This window comes from Pogoniulus pusillus, chromosome 13, assembly GCF_015220805.1.
Source record: "Pogoniulus pusillus isolate bPogPus1 chromosome 13, bPogPus1.pri, whole genome shotgun sequence".
Lineage (NCBI taxonomy): Eukaryota > Metazoa > Chordata > Aves > Piciformes > Lybiidae > Pogoniulus > Pogoniulus pusillus.
In genome coordinates this window covers 16,704,685-16,729,668 of record NC_087276.1, presented here as the reverse complement: position 1 = coordinate 16,729,668, position 24,984 = coordinate 16,704,685, and the positions used below count along the sequence as shown (strand labels likewise).

Genomic DNA, 24,984 nt, shown 5'->3' with positions numbered 1-24,984 from the left:
ACCTACCCAAGCACAAATCCAGGCTGGGTGGTGAGTGAACTAAGAACAGCTCTGCAAAGAAGGCCTTGAGGGTGTCAGTTGGTGCTAAACTGCCCAGGAGCCAGCACTGGTTGCTGGCAGCCCAGAGCCAGCTGTGTGCTGGCTGCAGCCAGAGCAGAGAGAGCAGCAGCACAAGGAGGGGATTCTGCCCCTCTGCTCTGCCCTCAGCTGCAGAACTGCCTCCAGCTCTGGGGACAAGAAGGACCTGGAGCTGCTGGAGAGGGTCCAGAGGAGGCCACGAGGATGCTCAGAGGCTGGAGAACCTCTGCTGCAGGGACAGGCTGGAAGAGCTGGGGCTGTTGAGCCTGGAGAAGGGAGACCAGGGAGCAGTCTTCCAGTAGCTGGAAGGGGCTGCAGGAGAGCTGGGGAGGGACTTTGGACAAGGCTGGGAGGGACAGGATGAGGATGGACAATGGCTTTGGGCTGGGAGAGGGGAGACTGAGAGCAGAGCAGACTGCCAGGAGAGGTTGTGGAGTCATCTTCTCTGGAGAGTTCCAAGATCCCTCTGGATGTGTTCCTGTGTGCCCTGCCCTAGGTGCCTCTGCCCATGGCAGGGGGGTTGAACTGCATGATCTCCCGAGGTCACTTCCCACCCTACCTTTTGCCTCCATGTGGCTTTTCTAAAAGGGCAATGGTTTCACACTAGACCTGGGCAGATTGAAATTGGATGAAGTTCTTCACTATGAGTGTGTGAAGACACTGGAGCAGGTTGCCCAGAGAAGTTGTGGATCACAGAATCTGGTTCTGTGGTTGTGGTGGTTCTGAACCTCCCTGGAGGTGCTCAAGGCCAGGCTGGATGAGGCCTTGAGCATCCTGTGCTGGTGGAAGGGGTTGTAGCTGGCTGTTCTTGAAGGTCCTTTCCAACCCAGCCTGTTCTATGTTTCTGTGTTCTACTTGCCTTTTAATTTTCATTTTCCTCTCCCTTTTTGGGCTTCAAATGTCAGGGAGAAGTTGTGTGAGTGCCGAGTTGAGCTCTGCTCTGCGTCATGCTGCCCAGGGCTGTCTGCTCAGTGATGGAATCTGAGTGGGGTGCAAGCAGCACAGCATCCTCAGGCAGCAACCCAGCCAGTTGTGTTTCTTAATGCTCACAGAGGATATTAATAGGAGGGATTTAAAGTAAAAAGAGCTGCACAAAGCAGCCCTAATAAATCAAAGGGGAAGAAAAAGAGTTCTGCACTCCTCTGAAAGCTGCTTACTGATGCATATGTGAGGGTTAAAGCAAGGGAGTCTGAGGGAGGAATCCTGATGAGAACAGTGAGAGGTGGCTGGGAGGACTGAAATGCTGAGGGGGGAATTGTTTGCACTGCCTGCAGTTATTGGCTGCCTGCAGCTGGAAGCAGGCAGTGGGCACCCAGGCAGTGGGATGTGGTTGCTGGCTTAGTATCAGGCCCTGCTGTTCCTGTCCCTTTCTTTCCCTGGCTTAAAACAACTCAATGCTACTTGGCGCACAGAAGCATTTAAACCACCATCAAAGGTGGCTGAAAGCTTGGTGTCAGCTGTGTGGGTGATGCTTGATGTCAGGAGTCATTTGTCACCTCCTTTGCCACTTAAGGAGGCTGGGACTTAGTTGCAGAGGTCACTGGCAGCAGTTAGAAACAGCCTTGGTCATGAAGAAAGGGCAGGACAAGAGGAAATGACCTCAAGTTGCCCCAGGGGAGGTTCAGGTAGGACATAAGAAGAAACTTCTTCATTGGAAGGGTTCTGAAGCCCTGGCCCACGCTGCCCAGGGAGGTGGTTGAATGCCCATCCCTGGAAGTGTTTCCAAGAGGCAGAGCTGTGGTGCTGAGGGCCATGGCTCAGCCCTGGCCTGGGTAGAGTTAGGGAATGGTTGGCCTGGAGGAGCTTGGAGGGCTTTGCCAGGTCAACACAATTTTGTAATGCAGGAAGCTGTGGAACTTTCTGCAAGGGATTGGGTTTGCCTGATGGTTACAGATGTGGTGCAGGAAAGGGGCTAAGGGGAAGAGCCAAGAGGCACCACTTAGTCTCTGCAGGCCTCCTAGGGCAGGCTGCTTCTCTGGACTACAGCTAATCCTGGCTCTCTGTCTGTGCTTTGTTCAGTGTGAGTGTTGTCGGAGCTCCAAGGGGAATTTGCTGCAGCAATGCTAAGGAGGAGGAAAGGAAACCACCACATGCTGGGACTGCAGAGACCTGCCTTAGGTTCTGTCCCTGCCACTGACGTGCTGACTGATGCTGGGCAGGATATTTATGCTGCTTAGAGCTAGAGCAGGGATGATCCTGCTCAGTGCTGGCACTGCCCAGCTCAGGCCCTGCTCACTGAGGCTCCTTCTGCAACTCAGGACAGGTTGGCACAGCCAGGGGCTACTGCTAGCAGGGAGGAGCTGATTGGGACAGCTCCTGCCAAAGGCTCGCCTGCAGAAAGGCTCTGCTTGAGACTTGCTCCTGGGCAGACCAAGGGCACCGCCACAGCTTGTGCCACACCTTGGGGAGCAGAAAGTCAGAGGTGACACCTGCGGGGAGGAGCAGACAGGACAGGTGACCCTCAGCTGTCCACCAAGGGACTGCAGCCCATGGATGGCATGGTAAGCTGAGGGATCCCCAGGGTTAAGCCTCTTCTCCAATGACCCAGGAGGACTCTGAATGTTCTGCTTTTGATCCCTATCCATCAGTTCCAGATTCCAGCTCCTGAATCTGGTTTCCATTTGCTGTGCATTCCCCACTGTGTGCCCCCACCCTCAGTGGTGCCATCAGGGGTTGGATTCCATATTGGTTTGTGTCTCTGTGTCTCCATCCATGTTGTTCTTTCCATCCTAGCTGGTCCAGTTTCTTTCCCACCCCATCAGGCTCTCTGCCTTCTTCCCTTTCTCTTCCCTCTGGGAAGCAGAAGGCTTCATGGAGAGCATCTGAAACACACTCAGTGGCCAGCCCAGCCCTGCCCCTTGACCATCCTCTACCTAACAATGTCTCCTCTCCTCTCTCTCTCTCTGATTTTAGGCTTCTTGTAAGGTCTGTCTGTGCAGGTGGCTGAGATGTCTTGCAGTGTGCCAAGGGATCTAAAATGTTCCCTTTTTTCCCCTCTTCCAGGTGTGTGGTAAAAATGGTGCAGAAGTACCAGTCCCCAGTTCGAGTCTACAAATACCCCTTTGAGCTCGTCATGGCAGTGAGTACCACTCAGCACCACCCCTGCTCCTTCAGCTGCTCAGGGCTGCTGCTCAGGGCTGCTGCCCAGGGAGGGCGACTCCACCTCTGGCTGCTGTGTCTTTGTGGCAGCCTCCTGGGCACGTTGCAGTCACACAGGTTTAGATCCCTTTTCTCTTTTCTTTTCCTGTCTGCAGTTTTCTGGGGAGGGGGGAAGTAAAACTCAGAACCTCAGGATTTTTAGAGGTGGGAGTTTTAGAGTTGTTAGAGGGAGAACAGCCCAATAAACCTCAGCCTTCTAGAATTGAATCATAGAATCAACCAGGCTGGAAGAGACCTCCAAGATCACCCAGTCCAATCTATCACCCAGCCCTGTCCAGTCAACCAGACCATGGCACTAAGTGCCCCATCCTTGCTTTTCTTGAACACCTCCAGGGACAGTGACTCCACCACCTCCCTGGGCAGCCCATTCCAGTGCCAATCACTCTCTCTGTGAAAAACTTCCTCCTAATATGAAACCTATTCCTCCTCTGGCACCACTTGAGACTGTGTCCCCTTGCTCTGTTACTGATTTCCTGGGAGAAGAGACCAACCCCACCTAGCTACAACTTCCCTTTAGGGAGTTGTAGACAGCAATGAGGTCACCCCTGAGCCTCCTCTTCTCCAGAAAGAAGAGGCTCTTGGGCAAGGAAGAAGCCTGTGACAGGGTCAATTTATGGCCAGTTTTCACTTTGTCACCAAGTGCTACCCAGGTTAGAATCTCTCTTTACTGATTCAAAACATTTCTGTGGGATGTGTGGGTCTAGAACTTGATTCAAGACTTTTGATTTGGTTAGAAGCTGGAAACCTGTGGAGAAATCCTTTACTGTTCACTCCACCACTGAAATGTTGGGAGATATCTCTCCAAATTGCAGGGTTTCCCCAGGGGGCTTGAAGGCTGTAGCTGAAACTCTCCAGCTGGGTGATGCACCAAAGCAAATCTAACCATGGCCACTTCTCTTCAATAGCTTTGTCAGTGATGTGGGCAAGGGGATCAAAAGCAGCCTCAGGCACTAAATTGGGTGACAGTGTTGATCTGCTGGAGGGTAGGGAGGTGGTTCTACAGAGGGACCTGGCCAGGCTGAATCTATGAGCCTCCTTGTTTTGTCACTGGGCACCACTGAGAAGCATCTGGCCCTATCCTCTTGACACCTACCCCTAATGTATCTGCAGGCATTGATCAGATCCCACTCAGCCTCTTCTTCTCCAGGCTGCCCAGCCTCTCTTCAGACAGTCCCATGGGTTCCCCACCAATGTAGCACAGAGTCCTGCATCCTCCAGGCTGTGCCATGAGCTAAGGGATGTGTCAGTGGCCAGCCTCTGGTCAGTGGTGCCCAGGGACAGCACAAGGAGCAGTGGACACAAAGAGGCAGCCAGGAGGTTCCATCTGAGCAGGAGAAAGTTGTTTGTTGTGAGGGTGATGGAGGCATGGAGCAGGCTGCCCAGAGAGGCTGTGGAGTGTCCTTGTGTGGAGAGCTTCCAAGCCCCTCCTGAATGTGTAACCTACACTGGGAGAGCCTGCTCTGTCAGGAAGCTTGGACTGGAGGCTTTCTATAGGTCCCTTTCAACCCCTGCCAGTCTGTGGTTCTGTGTCTGGGCACAGCTGCAGAGAGCTGTGTGCTCTGCTGAGATGTGAGTGCCTGAGCAAGAATGGGATTGTCCGAGGCAAATGAGTCCCTGTGTCCTGGCCTTGCTTTCCATGCCTGCTGCTGAGCGCCTCCTGCTCACTCCTGTGGTGTTGGGTGGCTGTGGATTTCCATCCTGCTCCTGCTAATGCTCCTGCAGCTCCTCTGCTGCTGTTTGCACATTCAGCTGGATGGTCTAAGTCCACGGGAAGAGAGCTGCAGCCCTCTTCCTGCAGGGCTAAGAGGGGATTCTGCTCCTGGACTCTGCTCAGACCCCACCTCAAATCCTGCCTCCAGTGCTGCTGTCCCCAGCAGGAGGAGGACACAGCTGCTGGAGAGAAACCAGAGTAGGCCACAAAGGGCTGCAGCAGCTCTGCTGTGGGCACAGGCTGAGGGAGCTGGAGATGTGCAACCTGGAGAGGAGAAGGCTCCAGGAGGACCTCAGAGCTGCCTGCCAGTGCCTGAAGGGATCCTGCAGGAAGACTGCAGAGGGCTTTTGCTGAGGGTGTCTGAGCCAGACCAAGGGGGAATGACTGGGAGCTGAGGCAGAGCAGTGTTAGAGTGGAGCTGAGGAAGAAGTTGTTGAGTGTGAGGGTGCTGAGAGTCTGACACAGGCTGCTCTGAGAGGCTGTGGATCACAAAATCACAGAATGTGATCATAAATCACATGTGATCCACAACCTCTCTGGAGGTGTTCAAGGCCAGGCTAGATGAAGCCTTGAGCAACCTGAGCTAGTTGAGAGGTGTCCCTGCCCATGGCATGGGGTTGCAGGAGATGACCTCTGAGGTCCCTTCCAATCTGAGCCATTGTATGAAATGTTTTCAGAGAGCTGCTCTCTGGTGTGCAGTCCATGGCAGCTATGGTAGGAAGTGTCCCAATGCTCCCCTCAACTGGAGGTACCAACTGGACCCCCCCCTTCCAAACAGGCTCTGCTCTCTCTGGCAGCATTGTGTGACCTCAGAGCCTGCCCCTGCAGTGCAGACAAGCCCTCAGCCATGGGCATGCTGTGGTGCAGCTGTGCTCTGTGCCAGCTGGTTCCAAGGGGCAGCTTCCCTTTGTGTCTCTGCTCTGCCCTGTCCTAAAGGTGAGTTTAGCTGTGCCTGTCAGCAGCTGCTGCTTTAACCTTGCCTGTGCTCCACGAGCAGCCACTGTTGACTCAAGCCAGGATGGTGCAGTGTGACTTGATGGTTGAGAATCAGGCTGTCAAGATAGGCTATAAATAGCCCATCAGCTTCCTGCTGGGAAGCACTCAGCCTCTCTCTGTCAGGGATGTCACTCACAACTGTACCCATGATGTGCTCGGTCCCTGCCCCTGCCACCACCACCTCCATGTTGAGAGTGAGCCAGGAGTCAAGCTGAGCAAAGAGCTGATGTCTCATGCCACAATCCCCAGAGAGCCATTTCCCCTCCAGCAAGCACTGCAACTGCTGGGAGCAGCTGGAGGAGCAGCTCCTCTCTTCTGCTGGGAGCTGGTGGCAGCAGCTGCACCTCTGGCCTGTTTAGTTTGGCTTGTGGGGGTCATCGCAATGGGTTGGGTTGGAAGGGACATTCAGTATCATCCAGTTCCAACCCTCTGCTATGGGCAGGGACACCTCCCACCAGTCCAGGTTGCTCAAGGCCTCATTCAGCCTGGCCTCAAACACCTCCAATGCAAACCTGTGCCAGTCTCTCCCCATCCTTACTGCAAGCAATTTCTTCCTCCTCTCCACTCTCAGTCTCCCCTCTCTCAGCTCAAAGCCATTGTCCCTCATCCTGGCACTCCCAGCCCTTGTCCAAAGTCCCTCCCCAGCCCTCCTGCAGCCCCTTCAGCTACTGGAAGGCTGCTCTGAGGTCTCCCTGGAGCCTTCTCTTCTCCAGGCTCAACAGACCCAACACTCCCAGACTGGCCCTGCAGCAGAGGTTCTGCAGTCTCTGAGCATCTTCATGGCCTCCTCTGGACCCTCTCCAGCAGCTCCAGGTCCTTTTTGTGCTGGGAGCCCCAGAGCTGAAGGCAGTGCTGCAGGTGAGGTCTCAGCAGAGCAGAGTACATCATCTTTGTGGCTCTTCTGGACCCTCTCCAGCAGTCCCATGTCCTCCTTGTGCAGGGGGCACCAGAACTGAGTGCAGGGCGGGGAGGGATCTCAGCAGAGCAGAGAGGCACAATCACCTCAAATCTAAATCTCTGCTAGCTTTGTGTTGCCACCACTGAGACTCCATTGGTGGGCAGGGATGGTTTAGGACAGGGTGATGCTGGCAGCCTTGCAGAGATTTTGCAGTCATTCAGAGTCTGTGTGGGACAATCCTTGTGTCTGTCAGTCACCTTCAGCAGCTGCACCCTGGAGGCTTAGCTCTTGAAGGATGAGTTGTGTCCCAAGCTTAATCTTCTCAGTGCTGGGACTGGATGAGCTCTGCAGTAAGCTGCAGCACGAGGAGGCACAGCGTGCCCAGAGGTACCACCATGGCTTTGGGTTCCAGAAGGGACTAAAAGGCTCTGCTCTAATCTGCTGAAGGCAGAGCCACAGCTTGCACTGGCTTTGAAGGGACCCTCCTCCAAGGGCACCTTGTCCAACCCCCTGCAGGCAGCAGGGACACCTCCAGGCAGAGCAGGCTGCTCAGAGACACACCAAGTCTGATCTTGAATGTCTCCAGGGATGGCCTCAACCACCTCCTTGGGCAGCCTGTGCCAGTCTCTCCCCACCCTCACTGTGCAGAGCTTCCTCCTGCTGTCTCCTGAACTGGGGAACCAAAACTGAACCCAGGGTTCCAGCTGTGGTCTCCCTAGTGCAGAGTAGAGGGGCAGGAGACTCTCCCTTGCCCTTCTGGCCACACTCTTCTCAATGCCCCCCGGGATACCGGTGGCATTCTTGGTCGTGAGGGCACATTGTTGGCTCCTGGGGAGTTTGTTCTCCCAGGTCCTTCTCTGTGGAGCTGCGTCCCAGAGAAAGCTGCAGAGGAGCAGCAGGAGGTGGTGTTGTGGAAGCTCCTGCCCTCCAGCCACGCTCCCTGGACGGTGGTGCTGAAACAGCTCCTGTCGGTCTGCGGGAGGTTGAGCTGGAGGAGCAGGAACATGCTGCTTCTGCCAGCCTGCCACCCCTTGCAGCTAGCTGTGCTCTGCAGGAGAAGGGGCTAAGCAGGGGAACACTTGGGGATTGCACGGGGGCGGAATTTGATGGAGTTATTGAGTGCCTCAAGTTGGAAGGGACCTCGGAGATCATCTCCTGCAACTCCCTGCCATGGGCAGGGACACCTCTCAATTAGCCCAGGTTGCTGAAGGCCTCATCCAACCTGGCCTTGAGCACCTCTCTGGGCAACCTGTGCCAGTGTCTCACCACCCTCACTGTAGAGAATTTCTTCCCAACATCCAGTCTAAATCTCCCCTCTGCCAGTCTAATCCCATTAGTCCTCATCCTGTCATTACCAGAACTTGTCAATAGTCCCTCCCCAACCCTCCTGTAGCCCCTTCAGATACTAAAAGGCCACTTCAAGGTCTCCTCGAAGCCTTCTCTTCTCCAGGCTGCAGAGCCCCAACTCTCTCAGCCTGTCCTCATAGCAGAGCTGCTGCAGCCCTCTGATCACCAGCCTCTGCATGCCACCATCCAGCCAATTCCCCATCCAGCAGTGTTCCACCCAGCAAGTCTGTGTGTTTCCACTTTGGTGACCAGGATGTCGTGTGGGACAGAGTCAAATGCCTTACTCAGGGCTCAAGTCTTCTGCAGCCTTCCTGCAGGATCCCTTCAGGCACTGGCAGGCAGCTCTGAGGTCCCCCTGGAGTCTTCTCCTTTCCAGGCTGCACACCCCCAGTTCCCTCAGCCTGTGCCCACAGCAGAGCTGCTGCAGCTCTTGGAGCATCTTTGTGGCCTCTTCTGGCCTCTCTCCAGCAGCTCTGTGTCCTCCTTCTGCTGGGGACAGCAGAGCAGGAGGCAGGATTTGAGGTGGGGTCTCAGCAGAGCAGAGTTGAGAGGCACAATCCCCTCTCTTACCCTGCTGCCCACACTCCTCTGGCTGCAGCCCAAATTCCTCCTTTTCTCTCTAGCTGTGAGGCTTTAGTTTTTAGACTTGTCTTCTTGTCCACTGCGTTCTCATTTGGCATCTGGCTGCCTTTCAGGGCAGTCTCTTCTCACAGATGCATCTCTTTGTACTGCTCATTGTGTGTTTGACCAGCAGTTGAGGACACCTCAGTGTGGATTTCTTGCTTTGTCCTCTCTTCTCACAAGGTTGTTGGTCAGAGGCAGAGCCTCCTCCTATCCTGGCACTCCCAGCCATTGTCCAAAGTCCCTCCCCAGCTCTCCTGGAGCCCCTTCAGACACTGGCAGGCTGCTCTAAGGTTTCCCTGGAGCCGCCTTCTCTCCAGGCTGAACACTCCAACTTTCCCAGCCTGGCCTCACAGCAGAACCCTTACACCCTGCCAGCACTGCTGTGGCCTCCTCTGGCCCTGCTGTAACAGGTCCCTGTCTGTGCTGTGCTGAGCACTCCAGAGTTGCCCCAGCACTGCAGGAGAGGTATCAGCAGACACAGAAGAGGGGCAGAATCCCCTTCCTGCCCGTGCTGCTGGGCATCAGCCCCTGGGCTGGCAGCACTCAGTGCCAACTCCTATCCAGCTTTGCACCCTCAAGTGCCTCTCCTTAGGGCTGCTCTCCAGCCCCAGCCAGGATTGATGCTGGAGGTTTCCCTCTCCCAGGTGCAGATCCTTGCACTTGGCTGTGTTGAACTTCACCAGACTGACCCAGTCTTGCTTTTCCAGCCTGGTCAGGTCCTGCTTCAAGCAATGGCTTGCAAAAAGTCCCCAGTGTTTGTGTCTTTGCCTGCCCTCAGTGTGTGTGCTGAAGCAGAAGGGCAGTGCATGTCCAGCTGCTGCTTTCTTCTGCTCCTGGCTGCAGAAGATTGTTGCTCTCCTGGTTGCTTGGTCTCTTCAGTGAGGAGAGATCAGGCTCAGCCTTATCATCGTGCCTCAGCTGTCCCTCACATGATCTCAGGCATCTTCAGCTGCTGTATTTTTAGCCATGGTGGTGTAGGAAGCTTAGCAGAGGACTTGGTAGCAGAGTGTGAAAGGGATTCCTTGCAAATATGGACATGTTCCACCTCTTCGGCTGGGGGAAGCAGCCCCCAGCTCAGCACAGGTGAGGGCTTGAGCTGCTGGAAAGCAGCTCCATGGAGAAGGACCAGGGAGTGCTGGGGGACAGTAAGTTACCATGAGCCAACAGTGTGCCCCTGGGGCCAAGAGGCCAATGGGGGCACGAAGAAGGAAGTTCTCCTGTCCAGGAGGGTGCTTGGCTCATGTTATGAGCTTCCAGCAATGTGGAGGCCTTGGAATGCTGGAAACATCCTGCAGCAGCGCCTGACATGTCCCTGAATTCCCAGTATAACATGTTCAGCTGCTTCAAGCAATGTAGTGCTGTGGCTCCAGCTGGGTTGGCGTTGGAAGCCTTCACTTGCTCTGGGAAGTTTGATCTTTGGCTAACTTGATGATGGAGTTTTCCTCCTGATCAGCTGTGGAAAGCACAGGAAGAGGCCTAATGGATAGAGTCATGGAAGCAGATTGGATTGGGATGGAAGGGACCTTCCAATGATTGGTGACCTTACTCTTGACAGTCCAGGGCAATTCACAGTGGAAGCTAGTTGTGGTCAGGAGCCCAGGGAGGCCGCAAGCAGGAGCACAGGGTGGCTGCAACCAGGGGCCCAGGGAAGCTACAAGCCAGGAGTGCAGGGAGGCTACAAGCCAGGAGGACAGGGGAGCTGCAACCAGGAGCCCATGGGGGGCTACAAGGCAGGAGAGCAGGGCGGGTGCAGGCAGGAGCGCAGAGAGGCTACAAGGCAGGAGAGCAGGGTGGGTGCAGGCAGGAGCACAGAGAGGCTACAAGGCAGGAGAGCAGAGTGGGTGCACGCAGGAGCACAGAGAGGCTACAAGGCAGGAGAGCAGGGCGGGTGCAGGCAGGAGCACAGAGAGGCTACAAGGCAGGAGAGCAGGGTGGGTGCAGGCAGGAGCACAGAGAGGCTACAAGGCAGGAGAGCAGGGTGGGTGCAGGCAGGAGCACAGAGAGGCTACAAGGCAGGAGAGCAGGGTGGGTGCAGGCAGGAGCACAGAGAGGCTACAAGGCAGGAGAGCAGGGCGGGTGCAGGCTGCAGCTGTCCCTGTCTCGCTGTCCGCTGCAGGCGTACGAGAGGCGCTTCCCGACGTGCCCGCAGATCCCGGTGTTCCTGGGCAGCGAGATCCTGCACGAGTCCCGCAGCGAGGACGGAGCCATCCACATCGTGGAGCGCAGCTGCAAGCTCAACGTGGACGCTCCCAGACTGCTGAAGAAGGCAAGCAGCACCTTGGGGTGGGAGCGTTGCCTCTGCTGGCCGCCTCCTAGGCTTGTTCTCCCTCGCTGGCGCTCAGCGCGGCGTCAGTGCTCGCTCGCTGGCGCTCAGCGCGGCGTCGGTGCTCGCTCGCTGGCGCTCAGCGCGGCGTCGGTGCTCGCTCGCTGGCGCTCAGCGCGGCGTCGGTGCTCGCTCGCTGGCGCTCAGCGCGGCGTCGGTGCTCGCTCGCTGGCGCTCAGCGCGGCGTCGGTGCTTCCTCCCTGGCAGATGGCAGGGGTGGAGCATGTCTTCTTCATCCAGAGGAACACGGTCAACTGGCGGGAGAGGACGCTGCGTATCGAGGCCCACAACGAGACCTTTGCCAACCGGGTAGTGGTCCTGGAGACCTGCAGCTACTCAGTGAGTGCTTTGCCCTCTCTGCCTGTGCAGGGAGTGCCAAGGAGCTCAGTGGTGCCCTGGGGCTCATTGAGAATAGTGTGGGCAGCAGGTCAAGGGAGGTTCTCCACCTGTTCCACACTGCCTAGGGAGGTTGTATCTGGAGGGCTGGGTCCGGTTCTGGGCTCCCCAGTTGAAGCAGGAGACAGATTTGCTGGAGAGGATCCACAAAAGGGCTGGGAAGGTGCTGAGGGGACTGGAATACCTCTGAGAGCATTGGGGCTGTTGAGTGTTGAGAAGAGCAGCCTGAGGAGGATCTCATTAGTACTGATTAGGGTGAGAGTCAGGAGGATGGGACCAGGCTTTGTGCAGTGGTGCCCAGGGGCAGGACAAGGGAAAAGGGGCACAAATTTGAACCTGAAAAGTTCCATCTGAAGATAAGGAGGAACTTCTGTAATTTAAGGGTGCTGGAGGCCCAGAGCAGGCTGCCCAGTCCAACACACCCTGGGCATTGTGCTCCTGGGCAAGCTGCTGTGGGTGGCCTGCTTTAGCAGGGGGTTGGACTGGATGATCCCTAGAGGTCTCTTCCAACCCCACTGTGGTGGGACTTGGTCTGGGTGACCCTAGTGCCACTCTCACAGCCTCCTGGCACTCAGGGTGTCTTTTACCCTCTGCACCAGCTGCTTTCAAAGTCATGGGACCAAGACTAATCCTTCTGTCAGAGTCAGGTTTTCAGTTACCCTTCCATGTAGGGCTGCTCAGGACACCTTAGGGAGTGGGGTGGGAGAGACTGTCTTGTGTATGCTGGGGTAGGAATTGTGAGTCAGGTGAGGACTTTGACCTTAGGGTGCTGATCCCTTGGTGATCCCGCCTTGGTAGGGGGGTTGGACTCCGTGATTTCATGAGACCCCACCTGCAGCACTGCCTCCAGATCTGGTGCCTCCAGCACAAGAAGGACCTGAAGCTGCTGGAGAGGGGGCAGAGAAGGCCACAAAGGTGATCACAAGGCTGGGAGACAGTCTGGGAGAGTTGGGGCTGCTCATCCTGGAGAAAAGAAAGCTCCAGGGAGATCTCAGAGCAGCCTTCTAGTGCCTGAATTGTCTCCAGGAGAGCTGGGGAGGGACTTTGGACAAGGGCTGAGAGGGACAGGACAAGGGACAATGGCTTTGAGCTGGGAAAAGGGAGACTGAGAATGGATATGGGGAAGAAATTGTTTGCAGTGAGGGTGGGGAGAGACTGGCATAGGTTGCCCAGGGAGGTTGTGGATCACAGAATGTGATCTATGATCCACCTCCTTGGAAGTGTTGAAGGCCATGCTGGATGAGGGCTTGAGCAACTTGTGCTCTTGGAAGGTGTCACTGCCCATGGCAGGGAGTTGGAGCTGGATGATCTTGAAGGTCTCTTCCCACCCAAACCACTCCACGAGTCTCTGGAGGTCCCTTCCAATCCCTGTGATTCTCTGTGACAGCTTCAGCTGTTTCTAGAAGCCATCTGCTTTGTGTTCCCTCCACCAAAGTACAGATTCTGTTACTCTGCTTGTCCTTCTGGCAGCAGAGCAGCAGCTTAGCTTAGGGGGGGGCAGTGAGTAAACTGTGAGTAGCTCCATTTTCAAGCAAGAGAAAGAGTTGCAAAGCAGGGTCTGGGAGGCTTCATAAAGACTCCAAGAAATCAAAGTGCATCACGGTGAAAGGTGCCACAGCTGGGAGAGGCTCCTGGGGCAGCTCTGCAGCCTCTTAGATGTTGTTCCCCTTGCTGATTTTTGGCTCTGCTGCCTTCCAGCTCTTGTTCTTCGGAAGGAAACCTCAACAGCTGGGCTCTGAGGGAAGTGCTCTTCCTGGAGCAGGGTGGGAGCTGCCTGGCTGCATCCTCAAGATGCTTCCCAGCTCTATTTTTACCAGTTCCTTTTTCCCTGCCAGGGTGCACAGGAAGCAGCTTTCTTCTCATCTTCTCTTTACATATATATATAGGTAGTGTGTTCTGAAGCAACCTGGAGCAGCACCACCCTGCTCCTGCAGGCCTCTGATGTCTTATAAGGGGAGCTAGGGGCACTCAGACAGCTCCCAGCTTGCAGTCTGGGGCCAGGGTTTGGTGGCCGTGGTGGTTCTGGGTTGATGGTTGGACTGAATGCTCTTGGAGAGCTTTCCCAGCCCAAACAGTTATCTCTGTGGAGCCTCTGCAACTGGTTGCCACATTCTGTGATTCTGTTATCCACAACCTTGCTGGAGGTGTTCAGGGCCAGGCTGGATGAGGCCCTAAGCAACCTGGGCCAATGGGAGTTATCCCTGCCTCTGCCCCCTCACTCTTCAGTAGCCACTTTGGTGGCAGGGGCCAAGGAGCCTGCCACCCTGAGAGCTCTTTGCTGCCATCCCAACTCTCTGTGTGCCTTTGGGCTTAGGTTCACCCTGAGAATGAGGAGTGGACCTGCTTTGAGCAGTCTGCATCTCTGGACATCAAATCCTTCTTCGGCTTTGAGAGCACCGTGGAGAAGATCGCCATGAAGCAGTACACCTCCAACATCAAAAGGGTAAGGTGGGCACCTCCTCTGCCACACACCCCCCAGCCAGCCCCTGCCACTCTCTTCTCTGCAACACAGCCCCAGGAAGCATTTACTGCTTTGCTTCATCTCTGCAGTCCCTCAGCAGGGCAAACAAAGCAAGAGGCTGTGAGCAGTGAGCACAGGCGCAGGAGGCTGCAGGGCAGGGAGCAGCCTGTGCCAGAGGCTGTGCCAGAGGGTGAGAGCACTGGGTGCCGTGGGTGCCAGGCTCCTCAGACACTGAGGACACTGTTTTGGGGGGAAATCAGCAGCAGTGGCTTGGGCAGAGACCTCAGAGCAGCCTTCCAGTACCTGAAGGGGCTGCAGGAGAGCTGGGAAGGGACTTTGGACAAGGGCTGGGAGTGCCAGGCTGAGGGACAATGGCTTTGAGCTGGGAGAGGGGAGACAGAGTGGAGAGGAGAAAGAAATTATTTGCAGTGAGGGTGGGGAGAGACTGGCACAGGCTGCCCAGGGAGGTTGTGGATCACAGAATCACAGAATGTGATCATAGATCTGTGATCATGTGATTCTGTGATCCACAACCTCCCTGGACGTGTTGAAGGCCAGGCTGGATGAGGGCTTGAGCAACATGTGCTGGTGGGAGCTGTCCCTGCCCATGGCAGGGGTTTGGCACTGGGTGATCCTTAAAGTCCCTTCCAACCCGTTCTGTGACTCCCTTTGGTGGTGCCCAGCTCCCTGGGCAGCTCAGGGATGGTTTGGGAACAAGAGGATGGAGAAAAATGTTCCAAAAGTGGGGGTTGGTCTCTGCTCCCTGCTAACAGGTGACAAGGGTGGGAGGGAGTGGCCTCAGGCTGCACCAGGGAGGTTTAGCAAAACATAAGAGAAAACATTTTACTGTGAGGGTGCTGGAGCCCTGGAGCTGCCCACAGAGGTTGTGGAGTCTCCTTCTCTGGAGACACTCTGGTTGTGTTCCTGTGTGACCTGCTCTGGCAGGGGGGTTGGAGTCGATGATCTTTCAAGGTCCCTTCCAGCCCCTAACATTCTGTGATGAGGAGAAACTTCTTCACTGGAAAGGTTTCTCAAACCCTGGCCCAGGCTGCCCAGGGAGGTGGTTGAATGCCCATCCCTGGAGGGGTTTCCAGGAGGCAGAGCTGTGGTGCTGAGGGCCATGGCTCAGCCCCAGCCTGGGTAGAGTTTAGGGAATGGCTGGACTGGGTGAGCTGAAAGGGCTCTGCCAAGCCGAGAGGTTCTGAGTCCCTCTGACTCTTGGGGCAGCTGCGTCCCCATCTGTGGCCTTCGCTTGCCCAGTGGCTGTGCGATGCTTCTGCGGAGCAGCTCCTCCAGCAAGGGCATGCAGGGGGAAGAGGACAACCCTCCCCCTTCTGTTTCTCTCTGAGCATCGCCTTCTGTCCCGAGCAGAGCGCTCCTGCACCTCGGCACATGGAGTTGCTCTCTCCTAATGGCAGTTTTCCCCCCCTCAGGGCAAGGAAGTGATCGAGCACTACCTGAAGGAGCTGATCTCCCAGGGGATCACCTTCATCCCGCGCTGGACGCCTCCCCCAGTCAGCGCTGGGCAGGAGAAGGAGCAAACCCAGGCTGCTGGACACCATCCTGCTGCTGAAGCAGTCGAGTCCGGGGCTCGTGGAAGCACCAAAGAGCAAAGTGGCAGCTGCTGCCCTGCGGCTGACGCTGTCAGCCCTGATGGTATGGCCAGGCCGGGCAGTGGCAGCTGCTGGCAGTCACCAAGACTTTGGTGGCACTGCCTAATGACTGCAGTTTTGCTTCACTTTTTATTTGCCATGAGCTTTTTCCTTCTGGGTTGTTCGAGGAGGAGGGAGGTGGTTTTGTTTTCCTTCCTCAAGGGAAAACACAAACAATGGAATTTTGGGGTTTTTCTGCTCTAACTGAAGCTAATGAGAACTCTGCAGGCAGCTTAGAATAAAAACTCCTTGGGTTTGATCTCAGCTTCAAGGGAATTTATACCTTAAACTGGAGAAGCTGAAGGTGTCTGGCAGTGAATTGGAGTGGGAGTTGTCATTCTCAGCAGGAGAGGCAGCACCTCCTTGGTGACTGCAACTAGGGCAAGAGCTTGGAGTTCACAGCTGCCAATGGCTCTGCCCTTACCAAACCTTCTCTGGTAGCTTCTTTGCCTTGGGATCTCTCTGCCCAGTCCTCTTCAGTGTCTGCATGATCTCTGAGAGAGCATTGAGGCACTTTCAGGCAGTTTGCAGATGACACCAAATTAGGTGGCAGTATTGATCTGCTGCAGGATAGGGAGGCTGTGCAGAGGGCTCTGGTGAGGCTGCAGCCATGGGCTGAGGTTCAACAAGGCCAAGTGCTGGGTCCTGCTTTTGGGGCACAGCAACCCCAGGAAGGCTCCAGGCTTGGGGCAGAGTGGCTGGAAAGTGCCTGGCAGAACATGACCTGGGGGTGCTGGGTGAGAGCAGATGAAGATGAGCCAGGGGGTGCCCAGGTTAGGTTGGAGAGGAGGAGAATTTTCTTTGCTGCCAGAGTGATCAGGGCCTGGCACAGGCTGCCCAGAGAGGTGGTGGAGTCCTCATCCCTGGAGGTGCTCAAGAAGGGTGTGGCCATGGCACTTGGGGCCAGGGTTTGGTGGCCATGGTGATGCTGGGTTGGTGGTTGAATGCCCTTGCAGAGAGCTTTTCCAAGCCAACCAGTTCCATGAGTCTCTGATCTCAGTTTCCCAGGAGTTGCTTTCTTAGCCTCTTGTGATGGGAATTGTGGGGGAGGTCTGTAGGACCAGGGGGCTGAAGGGATTTCAGTGCCCAGGGCTTGGTCTGGTCAATGAATTGAGCTCCACAGGACTTGGTACTTCTTTTACTGGAGCATCTGAGGCTTGAAGGAAATATTAAGGACACAGCTTTGATCCCTTCTGTGCTGGCTGTGGCCTCCTGCCCTGATCACCAGCACAACCTCACTCCCCTCAGGCAGCTAACAGGAGGGCTCCTGCACTCCACCACTCCCAGTCCTGAGGAACCTGATGAGTACAAAGAGCTGCAGATGTCCCTCTGGCCTCTGCCAAGTGCCCTCTGACCTCTTCTCTCTTTTGCCTGCCCTTTGCAGCTGACAAGCTGGATGCTGACTACATCGAGCGCTACCTGGGCCAGCTGAGCCCCATGCAGGAGAGCTGCCTGATCCGCCTGCGCCAGTGGCTGCAGGAGACTCACAAAGGCAAGGTGGGCACCCCTCTGGGCTGCTGTGCCATCAGCCCCCTGCTCGGACTCCTGGGTACTCCTCATGACTGCTGTGCCATCAGACTTGGGGTCACAGACACTTGGTGTATTGAGCCTCAGCTGTTCTGCCAAGGGGAGATGAAAGGCAGAAGTGGAGACTGGCCAGGCTGAGAGCTGAGTGGGAGGAAGCTCATGATGTTCAAGCAGGGCAAGTGTAGGTCCTGCACCTAGGGAGGAACAACCTCTTGCAGCAGGACAAGTGAGGAGGGACCTGCTGGAGAAGGACCTGGGAGTGTGGGGGACACGTTCATCATGAGCCAGCACCTGCAGGGCTGTGTCTGGCTATGGGCCCCCTGCATGAGGCCATAGAGCTACTGGAGAGGGTGCAGAGGAGGCCACAAAGATGATCAGAGGCTGGAGAAGCTCTGCTGTGGGGACAGACTGGGAGGGTTGGGGCTGTTCAGCCTGGAGAAGGCTCCACTGAGACCTTAGAGCTGCATTTCAGTATCTGAAGGGGCTGCAGGCAGGCCGAGGAAGGGCTGTTCAGAAAGGCCTGTGGGGACAGGCTGAGGGCAATGGTTTGGAACTGGAGCAGGGCAGTCAGGTTGGGCACCAGAAGGAAGTTATGCACAGTGAAGGTGGTGAGAGATTTGGCACAGGCTGCCCAGGGAGGTGGTTGAGGCCATCCCTGGAGACATTCAAGATCATGCTGGATATGGCCCTGGGCAGCCTGCTGTGTTTGGAGGTGTTCCTGCTGCCTGCAAGATGCCCTTGCAGGGTCCCTCGCAGCCCAATACAATCTGTGGTTCCTCCTGGGCTTGTCCTGTTTCAAAGGGAGTCTCTAGAGCAGACCAAGAGGGTAAGTGGTGTGTGGCTAAGGAAGGAGAACACCTAGGGCAAGCTGAACACCTCAGGAGTTCCTGATGGAGAGAGACTGGGTGGGAAGGAAGCAAGGAAGGACCCAGGATAGCACCAGACAGTCACTGGGCAGGCTAAGCAGAAAAAGAGTGCTGGGGAAGAGGGGAAACAGGAGAAATGTGGCTGGAAGAGCTCCCCCAGGGAGGGCTGCAACAGGAAGACCTTCCTGGCTTGGGAGATGATTCCACGTTGTAGAAGGTCACTCCAGGGGGGCAGGCAGTGGCACTGAGTGGCTTGGGAGGTGCTCCACAGGTGTGGGCTTTGCAAGGTCTGAGCTACTCTAACTGGCTCTTCTCAAGGGGGCTGCTGTTGGCAAGGAGCTCTGGCAGGGCTTGGTGCATGGCTTCACTGGAGCTGCTTCAGAGCTGAGAGAGGCTCTGGCTCAGCTGAGCAGGAGGAGTTCACCATCACCTGTAGAGTTCTTCTGGAGAGTTTTCTTGCAAAAATTCATGTAGGGATCAAATGTAAGCAAGATTTGGTGCTGGAGTTCTGTTGTCACTGAGCTTGTGAAGAATGGTGGAGGTTGAAGGGACCTCTGGAGATCACCCAGCCCAACCCTCTGCTCAAGCAGGGCACCCACAGCAGCTTGCCCAGCAGCACAGTGCCCAGGGGCCCTTGGAAGCTCTCCACACAAGGACACTCCACAGCCTCTCTGGGCAGCCTGCTCCAGGCCTCCAGCACCCTCACAACAAAACAGCTTTCCCCTCCTGCTCAGATGCAACCTCCTGGCTGCCACTTTGTGCCCATTGCCCCTTGTCCTGTCCCTGGGCACCACTGAAATGAGCCTGGCCCCAGCCTCTTGCTCCCCACAGCTCCTTTAGCTCTTGCTGAGCATTGCTCAGCTCTCCTCTGGGACTGCTCTTCTGCAGGCTCTCAGCCTTTGCTCCTCCCAGAGAAGTCCCCTTCTGTGTCAGTGTCTGTGTGAGCTTTGTGGGTACCTGCGACTGTGGATGGAGAAAGAGCTCCCAGAAGAGTTTAGGCTGAAGAACAGGATTGGCTGAGGTGCTGTGAAAGTCTCCTAGCAGCTGACAAGCTCCAGAGACTAAAACCTGCTGCTAAGAGCTCCCAAATTCATAACCCAAACATCCACCACAGCTGTCCAAAGCCACTGCTCTTGAGCAGCATCAACAAGAAGTCCATATCCAAGAGCCTGGTGGCTGCTAGATGCAGGTAGAGGCTCCCAGGATGGATCTGCAGCTGGTGGAGCAAAGAACCACTCAAAGCACTGCCTACAACCCAGCCTGCAAGCTGGAAGTGTGAAGGGCTGGGGCTGGCTTCCCAGCTCAGCAGGGAATGCTCCTAAATGTGGGCCCTGAGGTTTGGCAGGGTGGAAGTGGCCTGGGCACCCAAACCCTGGGCACCCGAACCCTGGGCACTTCTGTGCCCCAGGAGACAGCTCAACTGTTGGGTGTCCAGCTGAGAATGAGCTCTAGGTGAGAGCAAGGCAGTGAGGCTTTATCTGCAGGGTCTGTGGGGCCAGGGCGCAGAAGCTCAACCTGAAGTTGGTTTGTTCCATGGCTTGTGGGGGCTTTTTTCCACCCACTCCCTTTCCTAGTCAGGGGCTGTGGAGGGTAAAGGTGACAGCACAGGATCAGAAGTGTTGGGCTGGATGTTAGAGAAAAATTCTTTACAGGGAAGGTGGGGAGAGACTGGCACAGGTTGCCCAGGGAGGTTGAGGATCACAGAATGTGATTGATGTGATCCACAACCTCCCTGGAAGTGTTCAAGGCCAGGTCACTCCCAGTCCTTGTCCAAAGTCCCTGCAAAGGTCTCCTGGAGCCCCTTCAGGCACTGGAAGGCTGCTCTGAGGTCTCCCTGGAGCCTTCTCTTCTCCATGCTCAACAGCCTCAACTCTCCCAGCCTGTCTCCACAGGGGAGGTTCTCCTGCCTTTGATCTTGCTGCAGTAGTGCAGTTTTAGACAGCTCTGAGCCTTGCTTTGGGGAGGTTTTGCTTTCTGTGCCATTCCACTTGCAGTGTCTGTCTCCCAGCTCCTCCTCAGCAGCATCTTGCTGTGGCTTTTGGCTGTCTGCCCCCTGCCCCTGCTGCGCTCTGTAGGTGAAATCAATTCTTAGCACCTCTTGCATCTTGATATCAGCTTTGTGAAGCTGGGTTTGCTCCCAGCCTGACACTGCCCATTGCTTTTTGTTTTTGTGAGTAAACAAAAGAGCTTTGACTCCAAGCACAAAGCTGCTCTGTGCTGCATCAGGGCTGGGACACTCCAGACCCCATCCCTGCACCACAGGGCAATGGAAGCTCAATGTGGCAAATGAAGGCAGGCACTGTGGGGTGAAAAAACTGAGAAATCTGCAGCTGGAATCCAGAGGAGGTTGTAAATAACAACATTTGGGTCAAATTAGCACCTTCATGGACTCCACTGGGTCTGCTGTTAATCCCTTTTCTCCCAAGGAAGAGGCAAAGAGACATAAGAAGACTTCAGGTTGCTCCAGGGGAGCTTTATGTTAGCCATGAGGAACAATTTTGTCCCCAAAAGGGCTGTCAAGCCCTGGCTGAGGCTGTCCAAGGCAGTGGTGAAGTCCCCATGTCTAGATACAAAGCCATGGAGCTGTGGTGCTGAGGGCCATGGTTCAGTGGTGCCCTGGCAGTGATTCAGCAAGGCCAAGTGCTGGGTCCAGCTCTTGGGGCACAACAACTCCATGAAGGCTCTAGGCTGGGGGCAGAGTGGCTAGGAAGTGCCCAGCAGTAAAGGGCCTGGGGGTGCTTGTTGGCAGCAGCTGAAGATGAGCCAAGGTGTGCCCAGGTGGGCAAAAAGGTCACCAGCAGCGTGGCCTGGATCAGCAACAGTGTGTGGGCAGCAGGAGCAGGGCAGGGATTATGCCTCTGTACTGGATGCTGGTGAGGCTACAGCTGGAGTGCTGGGGTCAGTTTTGTTCCCCTCACTCCCACAAGGACACTGAGGAGCTGCAGCAGGGCCAGAGAAGGGCAGCAGAGCTGGGGAAGGGTCTGGAGAAGAGGGCTGGGGAGGAGCAGCTGAGGGAGCTGGGGGTGTTGAGGCTGGAGAAGAGGAGGCTGAGGGCAGAGCTCATTGCTCTCTACAGCTCCCTGAGAGGAGGCTGCAGCCAGGTAGAGTTTGGGCTCTGCTCCCTAGGCTCAGGTGATAGGAGGAGAGGAACTGGCCTGAAATTGTGGCAGGGGAGGGTTAGGTTGTAGAGGTGGAAAAAATTCTTTGCCACCAGAGCGGTCAGGGCCTGTCCCAGGCTGCCCAGGGAGGTGGTGGAGGTGCCTGGAGGTGTTCCAGAAAGGTGTGGCCATGGCACCTGGGGCCAGAGTTTGGTGACCATGGTGGGGTGCTGGGTTGCTGGCTGCAGTGGTTGATGTTGATGAGCTTTTCCAAGCCCCTCCATAACTGCCCCTCGGGCTCTCCTCTCTCCCAGATCCCCAAGGATGAGCACATCCTGCGCTTCCTGCGGGCTCGCGACTTCAACCTGGAGAAGGCTCGGGAGATGCTGTGCCAGTCGCTGGCCTGGCGCAAGCAGTACCAGGTGGATTACATCCTGCAGTCCTGGAGGCCCCCAGCCCTGCTGGAGGAGTACTACACGGGAGGCTGGCACCACCAGGACAGAGGTTAGCAGCTGTCGCTCCCCTTGGCACTGCAGCCTGGTTTGCAGTCCCTCAAGAGTGGCCCTGGGGGCAGTGCTGGGCACACTGCCAGTGTAACCAGTGCAGCTCAGCACCTGGATGTGGCCTCCCTGCCTTGCTGGGATGGTGTTGGCATCGCTGCATGCAGCAGGCAGGCCACAGCTGGTGCAGGGCAGCGTGTCTGTGCTCAGGTAGCCTCTGGGTATGAGATTTGTCAAACAGGTCTGAGAGCCCTAGGGCTGGTTGGGCTGGAGAAGAGCAGCCTGGGAGGGGAGGTTGTTGATGGTCATAAATATCTGAGGGGTGGGGGACAAGGAGAAAGGGCTCCTTTCAGTGGTGCCCAGGGACAGGACAAGGGGCATGAAGTGGCACCCAAGAGGTTCCATCTGAGCAGGAGGAGAAAGTTGTTTGTGAGGGTGCTGGAGGCCTGGAGCAGGCTGTAGAGTGTCCTTGTGTGGAGAGCTTCCAAGGCCAGATGGGCTCTGTGCTGCTGGGCAAGCTGCTGTGGGTGCCCTGTTTGAGCAGAGGCCTGGGCTCTAGAGGTAGGACAAGGGGCAGTGGTTTCAAACTGGAGCAGGGGAGAATAAGACTGGAGAGGAGGAAGAAATTGCTTGCAGTGAGGGTGGGGAGCCACTGGCACAGATTGCCCAGGGAGGCTGTAGATCACACGTTGTGTGATCACACTGTCTGGTTCTGTGATCCACAGCCTCCCTGGAGGTGTTCCAGACCAGGCTGGATGAGGCCCTGAGCAACCTGTGCTAGCAGGAGGTGTCCTTGCCCGTGGCAGGGGGGTTGGCACTGGCTGATGTTGAAGGTCCCTTCCAGCTTGAAGCCGTTCCCTGGTGCTGGAGGTGCCAGGCTGCAGCTCCCTCCCTAAAGGCCTGCCATATTTTGCTGTGCAGATGGAAGACCTCTCTACATCCTGCGCCTGGGCCAGATGGACACCAAGGGGCTGGTGAAGGCCCTGGGAGAGGAGGCCCTGCTCCGACACGTGAGTGCTGCCTGCTTGGCACACCTCAGCAGCTCCTTGGCACCTTGAGAAGCCTTGCACAACACAGCTGGAATCTGCCTGCCTGACACAAAGCCTAGCAGCTCCAAGTTGGGCATTTGGGCATAGCACTGCTTGGCTGGTGTCCTGCAGAGACAAGAGTGTAAGCCTTGAGCTGGTGGGGAGGCCCTGAGGGACTTTTGCTGAAGACTCAGTGAAACTGTCAGCTCTCCATGGCGCAGGCTGCCCCCTGTGCTGGTGGGGATGCCTATGAGGACATCTTGCCCTTGTGGCCAAGAGAGCAGATGGCATCCTGGGGGGCATCAGGAGAAGTGTGTCCAGCAGGACTAGGCAGGTTCTCCTGCCCCTCTGCTCTGCCCTGCTGAGACCACACCTGCAATACTGTGCCCAGTTTGGGGCTCCCCAGTTCAGGGAGAGACAGAGACCTGCTGGAGAGAGTCCAGCAGAGAGCCAGCAGAATGAGTGGGGGACTTGAGCATCTCCCCTGTGGAGAGAGACTGAGAGCCCTGGGGCTGCTTAGTCTGGAGAAGAGAGGCTGAGAGGAGATCTGATCCATGTGTACAGACACCTGAGGGGTGGGGGAGCAGGTGGCTGGGGCCAAGCTCCTTTGGGTGGTGCACAGCAATAAGCCAAGGAGCAGCAGCTGCAAACTGGAACAGAGAAGGTTTGAGCTCCATGTGAGGAGAAACCTCTTCACTGTGAGGGTGACAGAGGCCTGGAGCAGGCTGCCCAGAGAGGTTGTGGAGTCTCCTTCTCTGGAGGCTTCCCAAACCCACCTGGATGCATTCCTGTGCAGACTACCCTGGGGGATCCTGCTTGGCAGGGGGCTTGGACTGGATGATCTCTGCAGGTCCCTTCCAGCCTCTAAGGTTCTGTGATTCTGTGACTCAGTGAAGCTGTCAGCTCCATGGTGCAGGATGCCCCTTCTGCTGGTGGCACTGCCCACGAGGACCTTTGCTGAGGACTCAGTGAAGCTGTCAGCTTTCCATGGTGCACTTTTTCCTGCAGCTTCACCACAAACTTCTGATCTTGAGACTCTCTCTCTCGTCTCAGCTTTCCAGGCTCTGTCCCTTGGCTACTCAGCACAACCTTTTGATGCAGACTGTTCCCTGTCTCCAACCTGGTGTCCTTCTGGCTGCTTTGAAAGTAGATCTCCAGCCTGTTGTGCTTTCCCAGCCTAATCCTTGGCTGTCCTCTCTTTGATTGCAGGTTCTGTCCATTAATGAGGAAGGACAGAAGAGGTGTGAGGAGAACACCAACACATTTGGCCGCCCCATCACGTGAGTTTGCTTTGCCCCCTGGCAGCTGGCATGGTCAGGAGAAATGTCTGGGAAGGTTCTGGATGATGTCCTGTGGGGTTGAGCTGTGAGCAGCAGCGTGGCTCTGCTTTGGGCTGAGCTGGGGCTTGGGGTCCACAGGAGAACCACAGGATTCTTAGGTGGGAAAAGACCTTTCAGGTCATCCAGTCCAAGCCTTACTCCACCACTGAGCCGTGGCACTCAGCACCATAGCTCCATGGCTTTGAACCCCCTCCAGGCATGCGTACTCCACCACTGCCTTGGGCAGCCTGGGCCAGGCCTTCACAATCCTCAAGAGGAAGAAATTGTTCCTTGTGGCCAACCTAAACCTCCCCTGGGCAGCTTGAAGCTGTTCCCTCTTGTCCTGTAACTTGCTCCTTAGGAGAGGAGACCAACCCCACCTTACTCCATCCTCTTGTCAGGGTGTTGGAGAGAGCCAGAAGGTCTCCCTCCACCTCCTGGAGTCCAGATGGAAATGCAGACAAATTCCACAGCTTCACATGAGCCCAAGTCCTCGTCCCTCCTTACATCCTTGTCTGTCCCACTTCAGCTGAAGTTTCTCTTCCTCTCTTGAGAGTTTTCATCCAAATCCATCCCATCCTCTTTTGTTTACACAGGGAACTGTTTGCCAGATTCCACTCCCATTTCACATGGGATTTGGAGTTACTTCTAGCTGCAGCTCTGCAAGTCTTCACCCTCTTCTACCTCAGAAGCATGTTCTTGTCTTTGTGTTGGGGTGTCTGGCTTCTCTGGAAGCTCCCTTGCTTCAGCCTGAGTTCTTCTCCCTAGTCTTAGGTGACAGAAGGCCACCAGCAGCCTGGCCTGGATCAGTAATGCTGTGGGCAGCAGGAGCAGTGCAGGGATCGTGTCCCTGTGCTCAGCACTGGGGAGGCCACAGCTTGAAGCCTGGGCTCAGGTTTGGGTCTCTCACAGTCATAAGGACACTAAGGGGTTGGAGCAGGGCCAGAGAAGGGCAGCAGAGCTGGGGAAGGGTCTGGAGAAGAGGGCTGGGGAGGAGCAGC

At 56.1% G+C, this 24,984-nt stretch overlaps 1 protein-coding gene across 1 annotated transcript in view; it reads left to right on the top strand.

Annotated features, from left to right (window-relative positions):
- SEC14L5 (SEC14 like lipid binding 5) overlaps positions 1 to 24,984 on the top strand; it is a 39,081-nt gene that overhangs the window by 6,609 nt on the left and 7,488 nt on the right. The window contains exons 3-11 of the mRNA XM_064153164.1: positions 3,082 to 3,157; positions 10,930 to 11,079; positions 11,344 to 11,475; positions 13,847 to 13,975; positions 15,427 to 15,649; positions 17,030 to 17,142; positions 21,451 to 21,640; positions 22,558 to 22,646; positions 23,874 to 23,944. Of these exons, the coding sequence (XP_064009234.1) occupies positions 3,095 to 3,157; positions 10,930 to 11,079; positions 11,344 to 11,475; positions 13,847 to 13,975; positions 15,427 to 15,649; positions 17,030 to 17,142; positions 21,451 to 21,640; positions 22,558 to 22,646; positions 23,874 to 23,944 (1,160 nt within the window). The 5' untranslated portion in view covers positions 3,082 to 3,094. The remainder of the gene's footprint in view (positions 1 to 3,081; positions 3,158 to 10,929; positions 11,080 to 11,343; positions 11,476 to 13,846; positions 13,976 to 15,426; positions 15,650 to 17,029; positions 17,143 to 21,450; positions 21,641 to 22,557; positions 22,647 to 23,873; positions 23,945 to 24,984) is intronic.